General features: G+C 42.6%; 2 protein-coding genes across 4 annotated transcripts; both read right to left on the bottom strand.

The window, feature by feature from the left end:
• Window positions 1-153: 153 nt before the first annotated feature.
• LOC148064652 (transmembrane protein 184B-like) lies at window positions 154-14832 on the bottom strand. 2 transcript variants are annotated; one of them, XM_087809546.1, is made up of 10 exons: window positions 14546-14832; window positions 10627-10851; window positions 5420-5585; window positions 5212-5302; window positions 5078-5153; window positions 4833-4924; window positions 3118-3287; window positions 2867-3061; window positions 2743-2769; window positions 154-1174 (listed from the first exon to the last, which is right to left on the bottom strand). In XM_087809546.1, exons 2-10 carry the CDS (start codon window positions 10849-10851, stop codon window positions 945-947), a joined length of 1272 nt encoding a protein of 423 aa, XP_087665672.1. In that variant the 5' UTR covers window positions 14546-14832; the 3' UTR covers window positions 154-944. The 2 variants fall into 2 exon arrangements, with proteins under 2 accessions (XP_087665672.1, XP_087665674.1); XM_087809548.1 differs by lacking the exon at window positions 2743-2769.
• An 813-nt stretch (window positions 14833-15645) lies between these two features.
• On the bottom strand, window positions 15646-23823 carry csnk1e (casein kinase 1, epsilon). 2 transcript variants are annotated; one of them, XM_087808788.1, is made up of 10 exons: window positions 23635-23823; window positions 21749-21839; window positions 20548-20807; window positions 20207-20435; window positions 18658-18828; window positions 18444-18592; window positions 18186-18381; window positions 16823-16929; window positions 16689-16755; window positions 15646-16606 (listed from the first exon to the last, which is right to left on the bottom strand). In XM_087808788.1, the coding sequence occupies exons 2-9, from the start codon at window positions 21822-21824 to the stop codon at window positions 16723-16725; spliced, it is 1221 nt and encodes a 406-aa protein (XP_087664914.1). In that variant the 5' UTR covers window positions 21825-21839; window positions 23635-23823; the 3' UTR covers window positions 15646-16606; window positions 16689-16722. The 2 variants fall into 2 exon arrangements, with proteins under 2 accessions (XP_087664914.1, XP_087664913.1); XM_087808787.1 differs by having other exon boundaries at window positions 16823-16962.
• Window positions 23824-24248: the final 425 nt, after the last annotated feature.

Here is a 24248-nt window from a genome sequence, read left to right on the forward strand (position 1 = left end):
GGAAGGAAAAGAGGAAGGAAGGAAGGAGGGAAGGAAGAAAGGAAGGAAGGAAGAAAGGAAGAAAGGAGGGAAGGAAGAAAGGAAGGAAGGAAGGAAGGAGGGAAGGAAGAGGGGTAGGAAGGAAGGGGGTAGGAAGGAAGGGGGTAGGAAGGAAGGAAGGAAGGAAGGAAGGAAGGAAGGAAGGGGGGTAGGAAGGAAGGAAGGAAGGAAGGAAGGAAGGAAGGAAGGAAGGAAGGAAGGAAGGAAGGAAGGAAGGAAGGAAGGAAGGAGGGAAGGAAGTAATGAAGGAAGGAAGGAAAAGAGGAAGGAAGGAAGGAAGAAAGGAGGGAAGGAAGAAAGGAAGGAAGGAAGGAAGGAAGGAAGGAAGGAAGGAGGGAAGGAAGAAAGGAAGGGGGGTGACAAGGAGCAACAGTAAGAGACATCAGTCGTTGATGGCACCAGTGTCGTCGCTCTTGTTAAAGTGCAGCAGAGGTTTACAGTTCTCACACACACACGCACACACGCACACGCACACACAGCAGGTCACGGCACCACTTTTTATGTCGTCAACCGTCGGTCCCAGTAAGCCAGGGTTACAGGCGTCAGTCATGCAGACGCTGACGTAAGCGAGTGACTAAATACCATCTTTGACAAACTCAACATCGAACCAAATGCTCATAAACGTTTGTATCGTGGACTTCCTGGTGGTGGAGTCTGAGGCCACGTGTCAGTTTCACTACACAAACGGAAACGTTCAACACAAACGCACACATGACTTGAGGTCAGCAGAGATTTGAAAACACAATGTTAATAGTTTGTCAGCAGATTATTACGTCTCGTGGATGTCGTTGGATTACACATGTGTTATTGTGTGTTACTAGTGTTGTGTGTGTCGATCTTGAGGTTGTGTGTTTGTGTTGTGTGTGTCGAGCAGAACCAGTTCTAAGCGTGTAAAGACCTGAACCTCAGAACTCGTCGTCGGAGCTGAGCAGCAGCGTCTTCTCGTTGTCTGCGCGGCTGCTGATGTTGCTGTGGCTGCGCGACAGCGGCGGCCCGTGGCCGCGCTCCAGCGTGGACTGCTGCGTGTACTGCTGGTACGCCGGCGAGAAGTTGTGGATGGCGTCCTGGACCATGTCTCCCGGGTTCATGGTCTCCTTCAGGCTGCTAGAGATGCTCTTCATGGGGGCGCAGCGACCTGTTGGTGCAGCAGACTCATCGTCGTCAGACAAAACACAACACAACTCAACATGATGACGACAGTGTTTGAACATCACTCTATAGACAGAGAGAGACAAAAGACTGACAGACAGATGGGGACAAATGGAGAGACAGAAAGACAGAGACAGACTGAAAGATATAGAGACAGAAAGATGGAGAGACAGACGGGGAGAGAGAAAGATGGAGAGACAGACGGGAGAGAGAAAGATGCAGACAGAAAAAGACAGATATAGAGACAGAAAGATGGAGAAAAATAGAGAGAAAGATGGAGCGACAGAGACAGAAAGACAGACGAGAGAGAGAAAGATGCAGACAGAGACAGACAGATGTAGAGACAGACAGATGGAGAGACAGAGACAGACGGAGAGACAGAAAGATGGAGAGACAGAAGGGGAGAGAGAAAGATGGAGAGACAGAAAGACGGAGAGACAGAAAGATGGAGAGACAGACGGTGAGAGAGAAAGATGGAGAGACAGAGACAGAAAGACAGACGAGAGAGAGAAAGATGCAGACAGAGACAGACAGATGTAGAGACAGAAAGATGGAGAGAAAGAGACAGACGGAGAGACAGAAAGATGGAGAGACAGACGGGGAGAGAGAAAGATGGAGAGACAGAAAGATGGAGAGACAGAGACAGACGGAGAGACAGAAAGATGGAGAGACAGACGGGGAGAGAGAAAGATGGAGAGACAGAAAGATGGAGAGACAGAGACAGACGGAGAGACAGAAAGATGGAGAGACAGACGGGGAGAGAGAAAGATGGAGAGACGGAAAGATGGAGAGAAAGAGACAGACGGAGAGACAGAAAGATGGAGAGACAGACGGGGAGAGAGAAAGATGGAGAGACAGAAAGATGGAGAGACAGAGACAGACGGAGAGACAGAAAGATGGAGAGACAGACGGGGAGAGAGAAAGATGGAGAGACAGAGACAGACGGAGAGACAGAAAGATGGAGAGACAGACGGGGAGAGAGAAAGATGGAGAGACAGAAAGATGGAGAGACAGAAAGATGGAGAGACAGACGGGGAGAGAGAAAGATGGAGAGACGGAAAGATGGAGAGACAGACGGGAGAGAGAAAGATGGAGAGACAGACGGGAGAGAGAAAGATGGAGCAACAGAGACAGACGGAGAGACAGACAGGGAAAGAGAAAGATGGAGAACCAGACGGAGAGAGAAAGATGGAGCGACAGAAAGATGGATAGACAGAGACAGAAAGATGGAGAGACAGAAAGATGGAGAGACAGACGGGGAGAGAAAGATGGAGCGACAGAAAGATGGAGAGACAGAGACAGAAAGATGGAGAGACAGAAAGATGGAGAGACAGACGGGGAGAAAGAAAGACAGTCAGACAGAAAAACAGAGCAAGAGAGACCTACCAAGATAGAAAGAGAATCAGTTGGCGAGACAGAAAGATGGAGAGACAGAGACAGAAAGACGGAGAGACAGAGACAGAAGGAGACAGAAAGACGGAGAGACAGACAGAATAAACGTGTGGACACTCAAATGAAAGAACGACACACGGGTCACATGACCAGAAGACCTACCGTACTGTCCATAGATAGGAAAAGAGCCTTCAGTGCAGCACACGAGGAAAGAGAAGAAGAAGAGAGTGAACACGTAGAAGAAGAAGAAGAGTCCGGGGTCAGAGGTCACGCGGGGGTCCCTCACCGTACGAGTCCAGACGCTTGTCCATGTAGACCTTGTAGGTGAAGGCGTGACGCAGAGCCACGGCGGCGAAGAACATCTCCACGCAGATGATGAAGTTCTGGTAACCGGCGGCGACCGTGCCCTCGCCCACGGACACGTCGCTGGACTGGATGCCCGGGATGGCGCCGCACTTCTCCAGGATGGCCAGCAACATTCCTGCGTCAGAGCGTGTCACTAACACGGGTGCGCGGGCGAGCTGCGGCCGCACTCACCCTGCCAGAAGGACAGGAAGATGACGGACTTGACCATGAAGAACTTGAGGACGGGACTGTACGGCACCAGCAGCTCCCGCGTGGAGAAGTAGAAGAGGAACAGAGCGTAGAGCGACAGGCTGACGGAGATGTTGTAGATGATGGTGACGTACAGGTAACCGCTGGCAACGCTGAGGGACCAGAGTCAGCATCATGGTCAGCACACAAGTAGAGCTGTTGTTTTGGTTGTTGTTGTGTTTGTTGTTGTGCTTAATGTTGTGTTTGTTGTTGTTTTGTTTTTTTCTTAATGTTGTGTTTGTTGTTTTGCTTAATGTTGTGTTTGTTTTTTTTGTTTTTTTCTTAATGTTGTGTTTGTTGTTTTGTTTGTTGTTGTGTTTGTTGTTTTGCTTAATGTTGTGTTTGTTGTTGTTTTGTTTTTTCTTAATGTTGTGTTTGTTGTTTTGCTTAATGTTGTGTTTGTTGTTGTTTTGTTTTTTTCTTAATGTTGTGTTTGTTGTTGTGCTTGATGTTGTGTTTGACGTTGTGTTTATTGTTGTGCTTGACGTTGTGTTTGTTGTCATCCTTGTTGTTGTTGTGCTTGTTGTTGTGTTTGTTGTTGTGCTTGTTGTTGTGTTTGTTGTTGTGTTTGTTGTTGTGTTTGTTGTTGTGTTTGTTGTTGTGCTTGATGTTGTGTTTGTTGTTGTGCTTGATGTTGTGTTTGTTGTTGTGCTTGATGTTGTGATTGCTTTTGTGCTTCTCGTTGTGTTTGTTGTAATCCTTCATCGTGATTGTGTTTGTTTCTTGTGCCTGATGTTGTGTTTGTGGTTGTGCCTGAAGTTGTGTTTGTTGTTGTTGTCATTGTTGTTGTTTTGTTTTTTTCTTAATGTTGTGTTTGTTGTTGTGCTTGATGTTGTGTTTGACGTTGTGTTTATTGTTGTGCTTGACGCTGTGTTTGTTGTCATCCTTGTTGTTGTTGTGCTTGTTGTTGTGTTTGTTGTTGTGCTTGTTGTTGTGTTTGTTGTTGTGTTTGTTGTTGTGCTTGATGTTGTGTTTGTTGTTGTACTTGATGTTGTGTTTGTTGTTGTGTTTGTTGTTGTGTTTGTTGTTGTGCTTGATGTTGTGCTTGTTGTTGTGTTTGTTGTTGTGCTTGTTGTTGTGTTTGTTGTTGTGCTTGATGTTGTGTTTGTTGTTGTGCTTGATGTTGTGTTTGTTGTTGTGTTTGTTGTTGTGCTTGATGTTGTGTTTGTTGTTGTGCTTGATGTTGTGATTGCTTTTGTGCTTCTCGTTGTGTTTGTTGTAATCCTTCATCGTAGTTGTGTTTGGTTCTTGTGCCTGATGTTGTGTTTGTGGTTGTGCCTGAAGTTGTGTTTGTTGTTGTTGTCATTGTAGTTGTCGTTGTGTTTGTTGTTGTGCTTGACGTTGAGTTTGTTGTCATCCTGGTTGTGGTGCTTGTCATTGTGTTTGTTATTGTTGATGATTTTGTTGTTGTGTGTGTTGATTATTGTTGTGCTTCTCATTCCGTTTGTTGTTGTGTTTTCGTTGTGCTTGTTTTTCTGTGTTGTGTTTGTCTTGATATTGGCGAGGGTTTTGTGTTTTTCTGTGATATATGTTGTGTCATTGTGCTTGTTGTTATGACATAGGAGGAGTCTGTCGTGTGTTGTGATATATGTTGAGTGTGTTGTGTTTATCATTGTGCTTGTTGTTGTGATGCATGTTGTGTTTGTTGTTAAACCTACTTGAAGTCTCCGTCTCTGTACTTTCCAAACGCCTGCAGCAGGACAGTGATGACGGCCATCAGAGGCTTCACCACACAGAACTGCAGCGTCGCCTGAGGTCACACGGGGTCACACGGGGTCACACGGGGTCACACGGGGTCACACGAGGTCACACGAGGTCACACGAGGTCACACGAGGTCACACGAGGTCACACACAAACAAGGCTGCTCATACACACATCAAGACATTGGACCGGGCGTCGTACCTGTTTGCAGAACCTGAGGAAGCCGATGGAGTAGGTCCTCCCCCACAGACAGCAGGTCCCGTACACACAGCTGGACCTGACGATCAGAACCATCGTGAGGAAAGTGACGTTCGTTTCTTTTGCTCCAGACTCACTCGATGGGCTTCCCTCGGATCTCCGCCATGATGGCGCTCTCGCCTCCCAGGTACTCGTAGCACAGACTCAGGAAGTTGTAGATGACGAACGCTGTGGAGCGACACACACACACACACAAACACACATAACACATAAACATTTGAAACCCTCGACGATCACGTGATCAATTGCTCGCCACTCGTCTGGTCGTGTCTGGCGGCGCCTCACCTTCGTAGCAGTCCCGGACCGTGTCGAAGTAGACGTAGTACTCCTCGTTGGTGAAGAAGAGAAGGCTGAGCCAGGAGTCGAAGGCGAAGATGGGAACGATGAAGAGGATCCTCACGATGTGTCTCTGCTCGTTGGGAGAGCTGTAGTAGCGGAGGTGCATGTAGATCTGTGGGACGAGAAGGTCTTCAGACACGTGGATTTATATCATGAAGCATCATGTAGATCTGTGGGACGAGAACGTCTTCAGACATGGATTTATATCATGAAGCATCATGTAGATCTGTGGGACGAGAACGTCTTCAGACATGGATTTATATCATGGAAGCATCATGTAGATCTGTGGGACGAGAAGGTCTTCAGACACGTGGATTTATATCATGAAGCATCATGTAGATCTGTGGGACGAGAACGTCTTCAGACATGGATTTATATCATGAAGCATCATGTAGATCTGTGGGACGAGAACGTCTTCAGACATGGATTTATATCATGAAGCATCATGTAGATCTGTGGGACGAGAACGTCTTCAGACATGGATTTATATCATGAAGCATCATGTAGATCTGTGGGACGAGAACGTCTTCAGACATGGATTTATATCATGGAAGCATCATGTAGATCTGTGGGACGAGAAGGTCTTCAGACACATGGATTTATATCATGAAGCATCATGTAGATCTGTGGGACGAGAACGTCTTCAGACACGTGGATTTATATCATGAAGCATCATGTAGATCTGTGGGACGAGAAGGTCTTCAGACACATGGATTTATATCATGGAAGTATCATGTAGATCTGTGGGACGAGAACGTCTTCAGACACATGGATTTATATCATGAAGCATCATGTAGATCTGTAGGACGAGAACGTCTTCAGACACATGGATTTATATCATGAAGCATCATGTAGATCTGTGGGACGAGAACGTCTTCAGACACATGGATTTATATCATGAAGCATCATGTAGATCTGTAGGACGAGAACGTCTTCAGACACATGGATTTATATCATGAAGCATCATGTAGATCTGTGGGACGAGAAGGTCTTCAGACACATGGATTTATATCATGAAGCATCATGTAGATCTGTGGGACGAGAACGTCTTCAGACACATGGATTTATATCATGAAGCATCATGTAGATCTGTAGGACGAGAACGTCTTCAGACACATGGATTTATATCATGAAGCATCATGTAGATCTGTAGGACGAGAACGTCTTCAGACACATGGATTTATATCATGAAGCATCATGTAGATCTGTGGGACGAGAAGGTCTTCAGACACATGGATTTATATCATGGAAGCTTCATGTAGATCTGTGGACGAGAAGGTCTTCAGACACATGGATTTATATCATGAAGCATCATGTAGATCTGTGGGACGAGAACATCTTCAGACACGTGGATTTATATCATGAAGCATCATGTAGATCTGTGGGACGAGAACGTCTTCAGACACGTGGATTTATATCATGAAGCATCATGTAGATCTGTGGGACGAGAACGTCTTCAGACACGTGGATTTATATCATGAAGCATCATGTAGATCTGTGGGACGAGAAGGTCTTCAGACACATGGATTTATATCATGAAGCATCATGTAGATCTGTGGGACGAGAAGGTCTTCAGACACATGGATTTATATCATGAAGCATCATGTGATCATCACTGGACTGTGAGGCGAGGACATCCATGTGTTTGTTTTTGAAGCTGACACCTGTATTAGGACCAGCAGAGGGAACAGGACGAACCTGTCAGCACCAGTGACCTCTGCTCTGACAACACACAAAAGCCTCTGATATCACCTTTCCTGGACAAACACACACCTGAGTTACACCTGGAGGAGGAGAAACACAGCATTCTTCCTCTGCGCACACACACACACACACAGTTGCCACAGTGACTCTGCTGTGATGATGAAGATGATGATGAAGATTAAGATGATGAATATGATGAAGAGGATGATAATGATGATGAGGATGAAGATGTTGAAAATGATGATGAGGATGAAGATGTTGAAAATGATGATGATGATGAAGATGAGAATGAAGATGATGAAGATGATGAAGATGAGAATGAAGATGATGATGATGAAGATGAGAATGATGATGATGAAGATGAGAATGAAGATTATGAAGATGAGAATGAAGATTATGAAGATGAGAATGAATATGATGAAGAGGATGAAGAGGATGATGTTGATGTTGATGTTGAAGATGTTGAAGATGTTGAAGATGATGAAGATGTTGATGTTGATGTTGATGATGATGATGATGATGTTGAAGATGTTGATGATGATGATGATGTTGAAGATGTTGAAGATGTTGATGATGATGATGATGATGAATATGATGAAGAGGATGAAGATGTTGAAAATGATGATGATGATGAAGATGAGAATGAAGATTATGAAGATGAAGATGATTATGATGATGAAGATGAAGAAGAAAGTGATGATGATGATGATGAAGATGATGAAGATTATGAAGATGATGATGAAGAGGATGATGAGGATGAAGATTATGATGATGATGTTGAAGGTGATGTTGAAGATTTTGATGATGATGATGATGATGATGATGATGATGATGAATATGATGAAGAGGATGAAGATGTTGAAAATGATGATGATGATGAAGATGAGAATGAAGATTATGAAGATGAAGATGATTAGATGATGAAGATGAAGAAGAAAGTGATGATGATGATGATGATGATGAAGATTATGAAGATGATCATGTAGAGGATGATGAGGATGAAGATTATGATGATGATGATGAAGATGATGAAGATGATGAAAATGATGATGATGATGAAGATGATGTTGAAGATGTTGATGATGATGATGAAGAGGATGATGAGGATGATGATGATGATGATGATGTTGAAGATGTTGATGATGATGATGAAGAGGATGATGAGGATGAAGATTATGAAGATGAAGATGATAAAGAGGATGATGAGGATGAAGAGGATGATGATGATGATGATGATGATGGACCAACACTTCATCAACACATCACTCTAAGAATCCACTTCCTCTTCTTCAACAAAACAACTTCCTGCACACGATGAATAAATGGCTGACGTCAGCGTTTCTTCCTCTTCACACGCGTGTTCGTTTGTACATCCATAGACTCACTGTGACAATATTACATATTATAACCATTTACTTATTTGATCTAGTGTTCAAAGCACATATTGTCAAATTAGAATCTCAACATTTCAAGACAGTTTTTACATTTTATTGTATCTAATGTCAAATATTATCAACACATTCAATGTTCACTGGTGTTGACGAGGCTTCGTGAAACAGCCGTGCATCATGATACAGTGACTTCACTTATAAGACCACTAGGTGTCACTGTCGGTGTGACAATGATGCAGGTGTCGTTGAACTATTGGAGCACATCCTAACATTACAAAGAAGAGAGCGCCATCTAGTGGCTTGTCAAAGTGAAGAAACTGTATCATGATACGCAGCCGTTTCATGAAGCCTCATCAACACATCACTCATGTTCACTGTAGTTTACAAGATTTTAATTCTTATTTTATTTCATTCACCTTTTTACGTTGCATTTTATTTTAATTAATGGATTGTATTTTATGACATTCTTCTTTTTTAATGTATTCTTATTTATAATATGTTGTAATTTATAAATTCATTTCATTTATATTTTATTTATTTATTTATTCCTGTTTTTTATTTAGTTCATTTTATTTGTGATAGTCTTTTATAGCATTTATTATGTAATTTATATTATATTGTATTTCAAGCTTCTTTTTTTACATTGTATTTCATTTTAAAATAATGTTTTGTATTTTATGACATTCTTGTTTTCAATTAAATTTATATAATGTTGTAATTTATTAATTGAAAACAAGAATGTCATCAAATACAATACATTATTTTAAAATAAAATACAATAATATAACAAATACAATGAATTAAATAAAAAAACATTTTTTATTTAATTCATTTTATTTGTTATAGTATTTTATAGCATTTATTATGTCATTTAAATTCATTTTTTGACGTTTTATTTTATTTAAAAAAAATGTATTGTATTTTATACCATTCTTGTTTTCTATTAAATTTATATTATGTTGTAATTTATAAATTACTTCTTTTTTTTTTTTTAATCCTGTTTTTTATTGAATTCGTTTTATTTGTTATAGTATTTTATAGCATTTATTATGTCATTTACATTTTTTTTTTTTACATTGTATTTTATTTTAAAATAATGTATTGTATTTTATGACATTCTTGTTTTCAATTAAATTTATATAATGTTGACATTTATTAATTGAAAACAAGAATGTCATCAAATACAATACATTATTTTAAAATAAAATACAATAATATAACAAATACAATGAATTAAATAAAAAAACATTATATAAATTTAAATTTTTCTTTTATTTAATTCATTTTATTTGTTATAGTATTTTATAGCATTTATTATGTCATTTAAATTCATTTTTTGACGTTTTATTTTATTTTAAAAAAATGTATTGTATTTTATACCATTCTTGTTTTCTATTAAATTAATATTATGTTGTAATTTATAAATTACATTTTTTTTTTTTAATCCTGTTTTTTATTGAATTCATTTTATTTGTTATAGTATTTTATAGCATTTATTATGTCATTTACATTTATTTTTTTACATTGTATTTTATTTTAAAATAATGTATTGTATTTTATGACATTCTTGTTTTCAATTAAATTTATATAATGTTGAAATTTATTAATTGAAAACAAGAATGTCATAAAATACAATACATTATTTTAAAATAAAATACAATAATATAACAAATACAATGAATTAAATATAAAAATAATTAATAAATTACAACATTATATACATTTAATTATTTTTTTATTTAATTCATTTTATTTGTTATAGTATTTTATAGCATTTATTATGTCATTTAAATTCATTTTTTGACGTTTTATTTTATTTTAAAATAATGTATTGTATTTTATGACATTCTTGTTTTCAATGAAATGTATATTATGTTGTAATTTATTAATTAAATATATATTTTTTTTTTATCATGTTTTTTATTGAATTAATTTAGTTTGTTTAGCATTTTATAGCATTTATTATGTCATTTACATTATTTTTTTGACATAGTATTTTATTTTAAAATGGTGTTATATTGTATTTTAAATAGATTCAACCCTCAACGACCACCTCACCTGGTGACAGGTGATCAGCAGCGCCGTCCACACGAAGACGCCCGAGACGGTCTGCGCGGTGGAGGTCATGAGGAAGAAGGTCTGCTCCGGCGCCACCACCGGGACCTCCGGCGCCCACGAGGCGTTGGAGGGCGGGGGGGCGGGGCTGCCGGGGGCGAGGCCTGAGGGGGAGTCGTTGCCCTGACGCTCTGTCAGAGGAATGTCTCGGCGCCACACGGGATCCATCTGCGGAGAAACATATCGTTTGACTGTTAGTTATTGTTGTTAACATTCATGGAGGTTCGGTTTATAATAACAAATAAGAAAAGCATAAGAAAGTAACAATGGTTTCCTCGTGAGAAGACGTTTCTGTGGTTGAAAGACGTTCATCAGTCTTTTGACCACGAGCTTCAGTTTTCCATCAGTGTCTCCGTCAGCGCACACAGATCTGGTTACCGTAGCAACAGCCTCCTCTCGGTGGAAGTGTCGGATGTTGGTTTGTTTCGTGAATCGTCACATGAACGTATGAGATTAACTTTTCTTCTCTTAACACGAGTCGCGAGCGTCTCCAGGAAGAAGGAAATCTAATCATGACCACGACGACTGTTCAGTTACTCATGAGTCACAGTTACACACGTCCACCTGGAGCGTCAACACACCTGGAGTCAAACACTGTCCACTTCTTAACCACACAACTCTGGTGTCACTAAACATCAACTAGTATCAACTCTGGTGTCATTAAATATCAACTAGTATCAACTCTGGTGTCATTAAACATCAACTAGTATCAACTCTGGTGTCATTAACCATCAACTAGTATCAACTCTGGTGTCATTAAACATCAACTGGTATCAACTCTGGTGTCATTAAACATCAACTAGTATCAACTCTGGTGTCATTAAACATCAACTAGTATCAACTCTGGTGTCATTAAACATCAACTAGTATCAACTCTGGTGTCATTAAACATCAACTAGTATCAACTCTGGTGTCATTAAACATCAACTAGTATCAACTCTGGTGTCATTAAACATCAACTAGTATCAACTCTGGTGTCATTAAACATCAACTAGTATCAACTCTGGTGTCATTAAACATCAACTGGTATCAACTCTGGTGTCATTAACCATCAACTAGTATCAACTCTGGTGTCATTAAAAATCAACTAGTATCAACTCTGGTGTCATTAAACATCAACTAGTATCAACTCTGGTGTCATTAAACATCAACTAGTATCAACTCTGGTGTCATTAAACATCAACTAGTATCAACTCTGGTGTCATTAAACATCAACTAGTATCAACTCTGGTGTCATTAAACATCAACTAGTATCAACTCTGGTGTCATTAAACATCAACTAGTATCAACTCTGGTGTCATTAAACATCAACTAGTATCAACTCTGGTGTCATTAAACATCAACTAGTATCAACTCTGGTGTCATTAAACATCAACTAGTATCAACTCTGGTGTCATTAAACATCAACTAGTATCAACTCTGGTGTCATTAAACATCAACTAGTATCAACTCTGGTGTCATTAAACATCAACTAGTATCAACTCTGGTGTCAGTAAACATCAACTAGTATCAACTCTGGTGTCATTAAACATAAACTAGTATCAACTCTGGTGTCATTAAACATCAACTAGTATCAACTCTGGTGTCATTAAACATCAACTAGTATCGACTCTGGTGTCATTAAACATCAACTAGTATCAACTCTGGTGTCATTAAACATCAACTAGTATCAACTCTGGTGTCATTAAACATCAACTAGTATCAACTCTGGTGTCATGTAGTGAATGTTCTTCAAGACGCAGTAACTTCTCATCATGACCATGTTTTAAACTCATTACTTTATAAAGTTGCTCTGAAATCTGGGCGAACGAGAGGTTACGAGAGTCCATTATGATGTAATAATGGGTTCACTCCTCCTCCAGCTGTAATCATGCTTTGTTTATACAACGAGTCTCTTGGCGGTGGAGACCATTGATGACATGTGGTGACAAACCTCCATGCTTGACCAATCACAGCAGAGTGGGTGTGGTTATGGTCAACAAGATTTTATCTCCAGAACAACAAAGTGTTTTCAGTGGGCGGAGCTTAAGATCATTTTCTAATGTCAATATTTCAATGAAAAGAGTTTTGTACAAACACACACTGATGATACAATAGAGTCACACATCACAACAACACACACACTGATGATACAAAAGAGTCACACATCACAACAACACACACACACTGATGATACAATAGAGTCACACATCACAAGAACACACACACACTGATGATACAATAGAGTCACACATCACAACAACACACACTGATGATACAATAGAGTCACACATCACAACAACACACACACTGATGATACAAAAGAGTCACACATCACAACAACACACTCACTGATGATACAATAGAGTCACACATCACAACAACACACACACACTGATGATACAAACGAGTCACACATCACAACAACACACACACTGATGATACAATAGAGTCACACATCACAACAACACACACACTGATGATACAATAGAGTCACACATCACAACACACACACACTGATGATACAATAGAGTCACACATCACAATAACACACACAGTGATGATACAATAGAGTCACACATCACAACAACACACACACACTGATGATACAATAGAGTCACACATCACAACAACACACACTGATGATACAATAGAGTCACACATCACAACAACACACACACTGATGATACAAAAGAGTCACACATCACAACAACACACTCACTGATGATACAATAGAGTCACACATCACAACAACACACACACACTGATGATACAAACGAGTCACACATCACAACAACACACACACTGATGATACAATAGAGTCACACATCACAACAACACACACACTGATGATACAATAGAGTCACACATCACAACACACACACACTGATGATACAATAGAGTCACACATCACAATAACACACACAGTGATGATACAATAGAGTCACACATCACAACAACACACACACACTGATGATACAATAGAGTCACACATCACAACAACACACACATAGATGATACAATAGAGTCAAACATCACAACAACACACACACTTTAACACACACACACACACACACAGTTCAAATATTCTTGTGACAAACACACAACAACAAACGTCCGCACACACAGAAGTTCTCAGGGCACCAGGGAGGACACACACACACACACACACACACACACACACACTGAACACACAAACCACATCTCATCACTTCTGATGGCTGCACTCTTTCAACACTGACTGATCCATGAACATCTCTGTGGTCACACACACTCTCACACACACACACACACACACACACACACACTCACACTCACACACACACAGACAGACACACACACAGACACTCACACACACACAGACATTCACACACACACCCCCACACACTCACAGACACTCACACACACAGACACTCACACACACACCCCCACACACACACAGACACTCACACACACACACACACTCACACACACAGACACACACTCACACAGACACACACTCACAGACACACTCACACAGACTCACACACACACACAGACACACACTCACACACACAGACACACACTCACACACACAGACACACACAGACACACTCACACAGACACACACACTCACACACACAGACACACACACAGACACAGACACACACTCACACAGACACACACACAGACACACACTCACACACACAGACACACACTCACACACACAGACACACACTCACACAGACACTCACACACACACACTCACTCACACACACACACACTCACAGACACACACCCACACAAACAGACACACACACTCACAGACCGCTCGAGTGACGTCATTAGAGCCAGAGTTGAAGCTTCGTGACGTCACAGGAACACACGAACACCGTGAACTCACCTTCGCTGCACTTTGTGTTGTTTTCCTCACTTTATCTCATCCCGACCAGAACCACGGACCCGCGCGCGCTCAGCGGCACCAGCTCATGTGGAGATGAAGTAACGGTTAGCTCAGGAGATGCTAGCGCAGGTTAGCTTGACGTCACGGCGGCTCGTTCGCGTGATTTCTCCGTGATTTAAAATAAAAAAAACAGTCGCTGAAGCTCACGAGAGCAGTTCGGTTGTAGCAGGAGCCGCGAGGCGAGTGAACGCGACCAGAACCGGAGCGATGTGTTCTGGTCCAGCAGCGGTTCGTCTGGATGAGCAGCTGCCACCGCGCATGCGCACTCGCGTCAACACCATCCTCTCAGTGTGGCCAGCACAACAGGTCGCTCTGATGACGTCACACAAGAACGACGCAGGAGCGCAAATGTTTCGTGATATTTGAACAAGAATAAACTTAAAACACTGAGTTTCATTGTCAAGCGGCGGATAAAACATTTTAACACATGAGAAATGTGAGTTTATACTAATATACGAATATAGATGGTATAGTGTTTAAGTTACTATTAAAATATTAGTATTAACGACAAAAGATCACTGCAGCTCCTTCCTCTCACTACTAATGACTATATCATTGACAAACATCATTGTCTATGGAGCTCTTTGTCATGTGACCAACATGAACGGTTTATCAATGGATTTTAAATTGAATTAAATGCTGAATATTAGGCAAAAGTCAGAGGGTGAATAACTAAAATAACTTAAAAATACATAAACATAATATAAAAGTAATAAAATACAACTTAATAAGGTTGATTTAACGACCAGATATTTACGAATTAAATATTAAAATGAATCCCAGGCGTACTCGACACACTCGTCCTAACCTGGTCCAGGTGTGTGAGGCAAGAAACTGGAATAAATCTTAATTTCTTTTGATTATTACTGTCTGAACTGTGTTGTATTTCCTTTGAAGTAACATCAGTCAGATTTAAATGAAGTTAAACTGAGAAACAAACGATAATTTGTGGTGTTTTTATCTGAAAACCTGGTGATGCGTGAAGACCAGCGAACCAAAGGTTGGTAGTTGAATCGTACAGTAACCTGGACGACAGACTGTGAGCAACATTATTCATTTTATTACTTCATAAAATATACACAAATACTGTTGTAAATAAAGTGTTAAAGAACTGTACAAGATTTCCGTACACGATACATAAAGTGAGTCGGTTCCGTCGCCCGCCCCCCGAAAAACAAAACGTGTCGCGATGCCACCGGGTCACGCTCTGTACATCGCACATGACGACACGTCTACACTCGTCGGGTTCTGATGACATCATCAGGGTCGCTGAACATGTGACATCAAGCTGTGAGGGGTAAGCTGAAGGGGGGGTCGGGGGGGTGAGGAGACGAATGAGTCAGTTAAAAGACAAGAACAAAATAAATAGGACGAATAAAAGGAACACAAGTCTTGCATCCCGCGCACACACACCTGCGCACACACACACACACGCTCGTGCACACACCCGCGCGCACACACGCACACACACACACACAGTGACCCAGCTGGCAACGCGACGCTAAAGTCTCCCACTATCTTACAAACCTAAGACTCTGAACCCCGTCTAAATGATTTAAACGCATCTTCTACTTACATTGAACAAATAAACACATTTTGGCTTTACAGCGACATAAAAAAGAGAAAGAAGGTGATGCAGTTCTCAGGGTCGGCGTCGATGGAGAACGTCAGAACATTCTCAAACCAACGCCCTCGTCCTCTCGTCCTCTCGTCCCTGCAGATGTTTTCCTCACAAGCAAAGAAAAGTGTTTCCAGAAGGAAAGATGAAGGTCGCGGGGACCCGGAGGAGGAGATGAGATGATGGAACATGCTGGTGGTCTTCACGGGGCTTGAGACCACGATGCCCTCACAAGTTCAGAGGTGGATCGTTTCGTCGTCGTCCCTCGGACCCGGCGGGATCCGTTCCCACATCTACAAAACGCCGCCGCGGCGTCCGTTGGCCCTCGTTTTTAAAAGACGAAATGGAGGAAATGAAAGAGAGGGATGATGATCCTCGCAGCCCTGCGGACGAGACAAGTGAAGAATGGTGACCCTTGAAGACCAGAACGTCAGGGTTCAAGAACATCTCGTGACACCAACCCACCTGTTGGTTTTCTGTGCATGCAGAGCCGAGACTTCTACTTCCCCATGTGCTCGAAGGGAACGCTGACCTGAGGACGGGAGGAGGCGACGGCTTCAGACGAGGAAGTGGGGGGACGCGAGCGCCCCGACACTCACCTGCGACGTGGAGATCCTGGACTGGTCGTGGCGGGCGGTGAGGTCCGAGGACGAGACGTTGGCCGGCGCCCCGCGGTGGAGCCTCATGCTCACCTTCCTCTCTCTCTCTGCACGAGAAACAGCACGAGGAGACGTGTTCCCTGAAATCACGCGTCAATCAAGCCTCGATGCAGCTCATGCACGGGAGCGACGCAGGTCGAGGGGTCACGGGGTCAGGACTGCACCGGGACCCTGAGGACCGGGACGACTCCCTCGGGGGTCACGTCAAGGTTTGTGACAATAGTAGATGATAAACTAACTTTACCGATGTCGTCAATATTGGTCGAATTGTTTGAATTTTGACATTGAACTATTTTAAGAATACATTATTTTTTGAATATTTTAATTACATTTATATTGAAAGATTTAATTTTAAAAAAAAAATGTTAATTAGTATTTTAAAAATAAACTATTTTTGAATTATTAAAACAATTCTAAATCCAATAATTTAAAAAAATAAAAAATGTAAACTATATATTTTATGAATCCAGTACATCAATGTTAGTATAATCACCAGACAAAACCAACAGAGCACAGAGTCTACTGGCTCGTGTACGTCTGCGTGGTCACATGATCGTCTGCGTGGTCACATGATCGTCTGCGTGGTCACATGATCGTCTGCGTGGTCACATGATCGGCTGCGTGGTCACATGATCGGCTGCGTGGTCACATGATCGGCTGCGTGGTCACATGATCGGCTGCGTGGTCACATGATCGGCTGCGTGGTCACATGATCGGCTGCGTGGTCACATGATCGGCTGCGTGGTCACATGATCGGCTGCGTGGTCACATGATCGTCTGCGTGGTCACATGATCGTCTGCGTGGTCACATGATCGGCTGCGTGGTCACATGATCGTCTGCGTGGTCACATGATCGTCTGCGTGGTCACATGATCGTCTGCGTGGTCACATGATCGGCTGCGTGGTCACATGATCGGCTGCGTGGTCACATGATCGTCTGCGTGGTCACATGATCGGCTGCGTGGTCACATGATCGTCTGCGTGGTCACATGATCGTCTGCGTGGTCACATGATCGTCTGCGTGGTCACATGATCGTCTGCGTGGTCACATGATCGTCTGTGTGGTCACATGATTGGCTGAAAGTTTGATCAGTAGCTCGGTGCTCTGTTGGTAATGTCTGGTGACTGTTTTACAGCAACATTATTATATTGAATTAAAAAAACTGCAAGTTAAAAAGTATTATAATACCAACTTCATGTGTAAAACAAGTTGAATAAGTGTTTTAATCTATTGAAACTAAATAACAAATGTCCTCCTCAGTGCAGCCTTGCTCGTGGGCGACTGACAACATCCAGAACTCACCAGACTGTTGGACCCGGGAGGCTGGATTAGAGATGGCCTGTTCCTGTCCGTTCCTGACCCGGTTGGCGGGGTTGGAGTTGGGTCCCGGAGGGAGGCCCCTGGCCGCGGGCCCCCTGGGGGCTCCGCCGATGCGCTCGTCCCGCTCCTCTCCCGTCCTCCTCTCCCGCTCCCCGTCCTCGGCGGTCCGACTGGACCCCTGGAGAGCAGCCCGGTCAACCAGCGGACCACAGAGAAGAACCTTCGGGCGCGTGGACGTACAAACTTCAGCATGTTCCAGTCGAAGACGTAGTCGTAGGAGAAGCCCTGCCGGTGGAACAGGTTCCTGAAGAGCTGCCGCAGGTACGAGTAGTCGGGCTTGTCGTCGAAGCGAAGCGACCGGCAGAAGTTCAGGTACGTGGAGAACTCGGCTGCGGGGCGACAAGACCCGGGATCAGGTTCGGTCGCCCTCTTGAGAAGACTCGGCGTCACTCACATGGGTATCCCTTGCACAGCATCTCGATGGGCGTGGACATCTTCTTCTCGCTGATGCGCTCGTACTTCTGCCTCTTGGTCGCCGCCTTCAGGCCCTGCCAGGGCAGCGAGCCCAGGTTGAAGTACATGAGGACGTAGCCCAGGGACTCCAGGTCGTCGCGCCGGGACTGCTCTGTGGACCAGATCGTCACGCGAGTCAAACGTGATGACAACACAAACTTGGACCAGGACAGAAGGTTGGATCTGAGACCTGCAGCAACACACCTCCTCAGAGTTCACACCTCCTCACAGGTGCTGCCGACAGAAGTTCTACACCGGCGCCCCCCCGAGACATCTCCTCAAAACTTCCTCACGACCAACATCAACATGCCGGCTGTTGACCAATGAGGCGCGAGTGTTTGGGTCATGTGACGCAAGACTCCATACAGTAGACTGTAGTGTCAATAAAGTTTTGAGACTTTGACAGCGACGACTCACAAGTGTTTTATCCATTCATCAGTGCATGAGTAAAGTAGTAATACTGAGACTCACAGAGCGGCTTCATAGTACTTTTGTACATTTGTACAAATTTGAGGATTTTAATTCCACTTTGAAGTTTGTCTACAAGAAAAAAAAGAAAAAAGTGTCTGATAACTACTGGAAGGGTTTTGCTGTGATGGGATTAGGAGATTTGTGGATGGGTTCAAGAACTGGTTTTAACAATCAATTATTTTTTGAATATTTTACATTTTTTATATTGAAAGATTTAATGAAGAAAAAAAAGTTAATTAGTATTTTAAAAATAAACGATTTTTTAATGATTAAAACAATTCTAAATCCATAAAAAAAAAGAAATAATCTAAACTTTATATTTTATGAATCCAGTTCATCAATGTTAGTATAATCACCAGACAAAACCAATAGAGCACAGAGTCTACTGGCTCAAGATCGTCTGCGTGGTCACATGATCGTCTGCGTGGTCACATGATCGTCTGCGTGTCACATTATTGGCTAAAAGTTTGATCCAGTAGTAGTAGTAGTAATACTGAGACTCACCGACTGGCTTCATAGTAATTTTGTACTTTTGTACAAATTTGAGTATTTTAATTACCCTTTGAAGTTTGTCTACAAGAAAACAAATATCTGTGTCTGATAACTACTGGAAGGGTTTTGCTGTGATGGGATTAGGAGATGTTTGAATGGAGACGGAACCCTCTAGTGGTTTTAATGCGCGACTGCGTGTAACTCGTAAGACGATGGTAACGACCTTGACTACAGATGAAGAAAATAATCTCAAAGTAGACACCAGTCGTTTCACCTCCAGACATGAATTTAAGTTTCGGTTCACGCGACGACTTCTCCAAGTCGACAACCGTTGGTCTGGTCTCGGCCATTTTGAATTCAGACTCATCATCTCTCCATCTGTACGACCCTCTCAGGACATCAAGTCCAGCTTCGTCTTCTCTAGTCAATCCAACACACACTTCCATACTTCTTGCCGCGTCATCGTTCACACACACCGAGTGTAGAGTTGTGTATTTTTTAAATCGCGCGAGGTTTTCTCAACGTACCGATGCCCAGGTGGGTGTTGATGGAGGCGTACCGGGCCGTGCCCGTCAGGTTCTTGTTCTCCCTGTAGGGGATGTGCTGGTGGGTGCGGGCGTCCCGGTACTTCTTGGCCAGACCGAAGTCGATGATGTAGACCAGGTTGCCCTTCTTGCCGAGACCCATCAGGAAGTTGTCGGGCTTCACGTCCCGATGGATGAAGTTCTTGGAGTGGATGTACTCGATGCGGCTGATCTGGAGGAGATGGGTGAAGGTGAGTGACGGGTGAAGGTGAGTGATGGGTGAAGGTGAGTGACGGGTGAAGGATCATCATCCTCATCATCATCTCAGAGGGCCATCAACGTACCATCTGGTCGGCCAGCAGCAGCACCGTCTTCAGGCTGAACTTGCGGGAGCAGAAGTTGAACAGGTCCTCCAGACTGGGGCCCAGCAGCTCCATCACCATCACGTTGTAGTCGCCCTCGGCGCCGCACCACTTGATGGACGGGATGCCCACGCCGCCCTGCATCATCTTGTAGAACTTGCTCTCGATGTGCAGCTGCGGGTGTTTGGTCTTCACGCACTCCAGCTTGATGGCCACTTCTTCACCGGTGGCGATGTTGGCTCCTGGTGACACCAAGAGAAGCTTTGAACCGTTTCTCTCCTCGATTAAGAAACTATGTCAGTCCGGACGATTAAATCCAACATCAAGACTTTCTTTCACTTTAAGCATCTAAATATGAAGATATCGTAAGAACGACAATCTCATTAAAATCCTCTTTAATCCCACCTTTGATACTCTTGTTACAAAAACTTATATATTCTCGCTTTTAAAAACATCTAAGTTCTATGAAAAGATAAAAATATGGTTATTTTAACCCGAGGAGGAAACAACATGTTTTTAACATTTAGTTTTAACGTTTATTTTCACTTTTCAATTTTTTTTTAAGTCTTTAACACCCGTTTGTACTTAAAACATCTGGAAAAACGACAATAAATTGACTCTTTTCTGTCATGATTTAAAGAATCACGTGTTGCGTGGGTTTACTCCGGACACTCCGGTTTCCTCCCACAGTCCAAATGCATAAAGAGGTTGATCGAGAACTTGGGGAAATTGTCCGTAGTAATGAGTGTGTGTGTGAATGGTTGTCTGTCTTTGTGTGTCCTGAGACAGACTGGCGTCCTGTCCAGGGTGTCCCCTGCCTCTCACCCTATGATACTGGGATCGACTCCAGTCTCCCCGCGACCCCCATGAGGGATAAAGTGGTAGAAAATGAATGAATTAATACTTTTATTAATGTATTTTATTAATCTTATAGATAGATCAACTTTATTGATCATCCATCCATGTTATCATTTTGATTACAATGAGTTTTATTATTGTTTACTTTTCAAATAATGATGTTTGTTTCCTTTGTTGTCGTGTTTATACATGCGAGGTTCTTGAAACTGGTTTTAAAAAGAGTGGTTAGTGGTTGGTCAAGTTAAGAGACGTTTAACAGATTAAAAGCATCAAAGTAAAAACACATCCATGAAGTTAAAAACAGTCAAAAGTGGAGAAAACCCACCGAGATAAATGTCTCCGAAGGATCCGCTGCCGATCTTCCGCCCGAGACGATACTTGTTCCCGACTCTCAGCTCCATGTTCGCGAGTCGTCGCTGAGAGAAGAAGAAATTCATCAAACATCTTCTCACTTCTCGCGTTCACAACAAAACAACATCCCAGCAGCTCCAGGAGCGTCACGGAGCGAACAGAACCGACTCCAGCAGCTCCAGGAGCGTCACGGAGCGAACAGAACCGACTCCAGCCTCCACCGAACTCTCGTCTGAAGCACGCGGAGGCGACGCATGAAAAATGGAGCGTTTGTTCTGAGCCGCACGTGATGCCTTCATTTATTTAGGGTTCAACTCTGAGCAGGAGCGCCGGCACCGGCGGGATTTATCCGGGTCAGGGCTCAGACTCCGGGTCTGGAGCAGAACTTCAACTGGGACCAGAAACAAACTGGACTCTCGCAAGTGTTTTTAAAAACCTTTGAAAAGAGCTTGTGAAGGAGAACCAGGGCAGGTTCTGATGGGTGACTTTTGTTCTGGTCCACAGGTGGATCAGGGAACCCGGTCACGGTTCGATTCCCTCAGCATTTGAGAAAAGGACCCAATTATTATTGCTCATGAGTTACAGTCGTTTCCATTCACACACACTTGTGTTTTTCTTTCTATACATTATTTTTAAATCACTATTCTTTTTCTTATAAAGGAAATCGTAAATTTAATTCTAAATTAATTTCCTTATATAGTGTGTTAAGGTCGTGTTCTTTTAAGTTGTGCGACAGGAAGTTTACGTTATATTTATGTATTCTTACTCGACTCAAGTCTCATAATCATCTTTAACTGAAAACATCATTTAAAAGTTGATTTAATGAACAAGTCGTGCATCTGTCGATTCTTCCTTTAACCGTTTTTTTCACTTTTCTTATCGTGTTTGTTTCTACGGCGTCTTGTTTTTAGTCATAATAAAGTTTGTTTGTCAGGTTTAAACTCAAGTCGACTATGGCTGTACAAATAAAGATAGTGTGTGTGTGTGTGTGTGTGTGTGTGTGTGTTTGATATTCATCATAAAAAAAACACATGTTAAAGATAAGGTTTGTTTAAGTTATTGAACTTTTTAATGTCCAATCATTACTTTAACGCCTTGTTTATACAAGAGAATACGACAATAAAAGTGGAATATTTGACCTTCATTAACCGTTAAAAACAGTGATGATGAAGATCATTATTGCTACGTCATCATCATCATCTTCATCATCTCTCGGGTCTGAAGTCAATGTGTTCGAGTCCCAGAAGAAAACAAGGATTGCACAATCCCATGAAAACAAGCGCTGCTGCGCCTCAAACACACACACACGCACGAACACACACACACACACACACACTGTCATCATCAACTCTTGACATCCAAACTCTCTTTCTTTCTTTCTTCCTCCCTTCATCCACGAGCCTCCAGTTCAAACATTACGACAGAAAACAGGTTTTTATTTATATAACCCGCTACTCCAGGCATTACGGTAGGACACGGACAGATGTCATCATCATCCGCGACACAAACGACGTCCAAAAAACACACGAAAATTAACGTCATGCCTCGATATTTAACGCCTTATATCGAGGTCGGCGGCGAACCGTGTTCCGGTGTCGGTCCAGGACGAGCCTGCGGGTCGAGCTAGCTGCACCAGAACCGACACAAATTGTCGCATTTCACAACAAATAAACCGAGGAAACGCGGCGTAAATGCGGTGTTTTCCGTGTGTTTCACCGTCAACAACCGCGCCCACGACCCTCCAGACCCAACCAGACCCTCCCCCTCTCCGGGTGAAGCCGTGGATACGAGCCTCAGATTCGGCCGGATCGGGGCCGCTTTTCCCCCCTGGTTTCTCCGGTTCCCCGAGCGAGGACTCACCCGATACTGGGTTCGTATGAGAGCTGGTTCGCTCGCGGTTCTGTTCCGATGGTTGTCAGGCGGGTTGGTACCACGGTGGAGACGGATGGGACCGGATTCTGGCGCCGCTCATTCCCCCAGCGCTGGGCTCTGTCGTCGGCTTCGCTCCTGTTGATAGTCGTCGCTAAGAAGCTCCGGCCGCGCGAGCTCCACTCCCCCCCCACCCTCGCGCTACTTTACAACGCGCATGTCCACAACAGCGATGACGTAATGCGCTCCGTGCTTTTTATTTATTTATTTTATTACGATATTCTCAATGAAAGTGGTCGAAACTAAAACAGCGACACAAACAAACTTATTCATTTAACGAAAATAAACATTATTAATGGATTTGATTCGTTTTATTTATTATAGAAACAGCGATATTTCCAACTTAAACCACTTTCTATAAATCCAGGCGATGTTTTCGTATACATTTAATATTAAAATAAAACTTTTAATTGTAATAAATTGTTCTTAACGTCAATTATTGGTGAATTTATGATATATTCTCCCCGTTTGTCAAAGCAGTAAAAATAAGGATTAAACCAACAAACACATGTAAAAATATTCAGTACAAATATTACAAATATCAA

This window comes from Callionymus lyra, chromosome 15 (assembly GCF_982586985.1).
Source record: "Callionymus lyra chromosome 15, fCalLyr1.hap1.1, whole genome shotgun sequence".
Taxonomy (NCBI): Eukaryota; Metazoa; Chordata; class Actinopteri; order Syngnathiformes; family Callionymidae; genus Callionymus; species Callionymus lyra.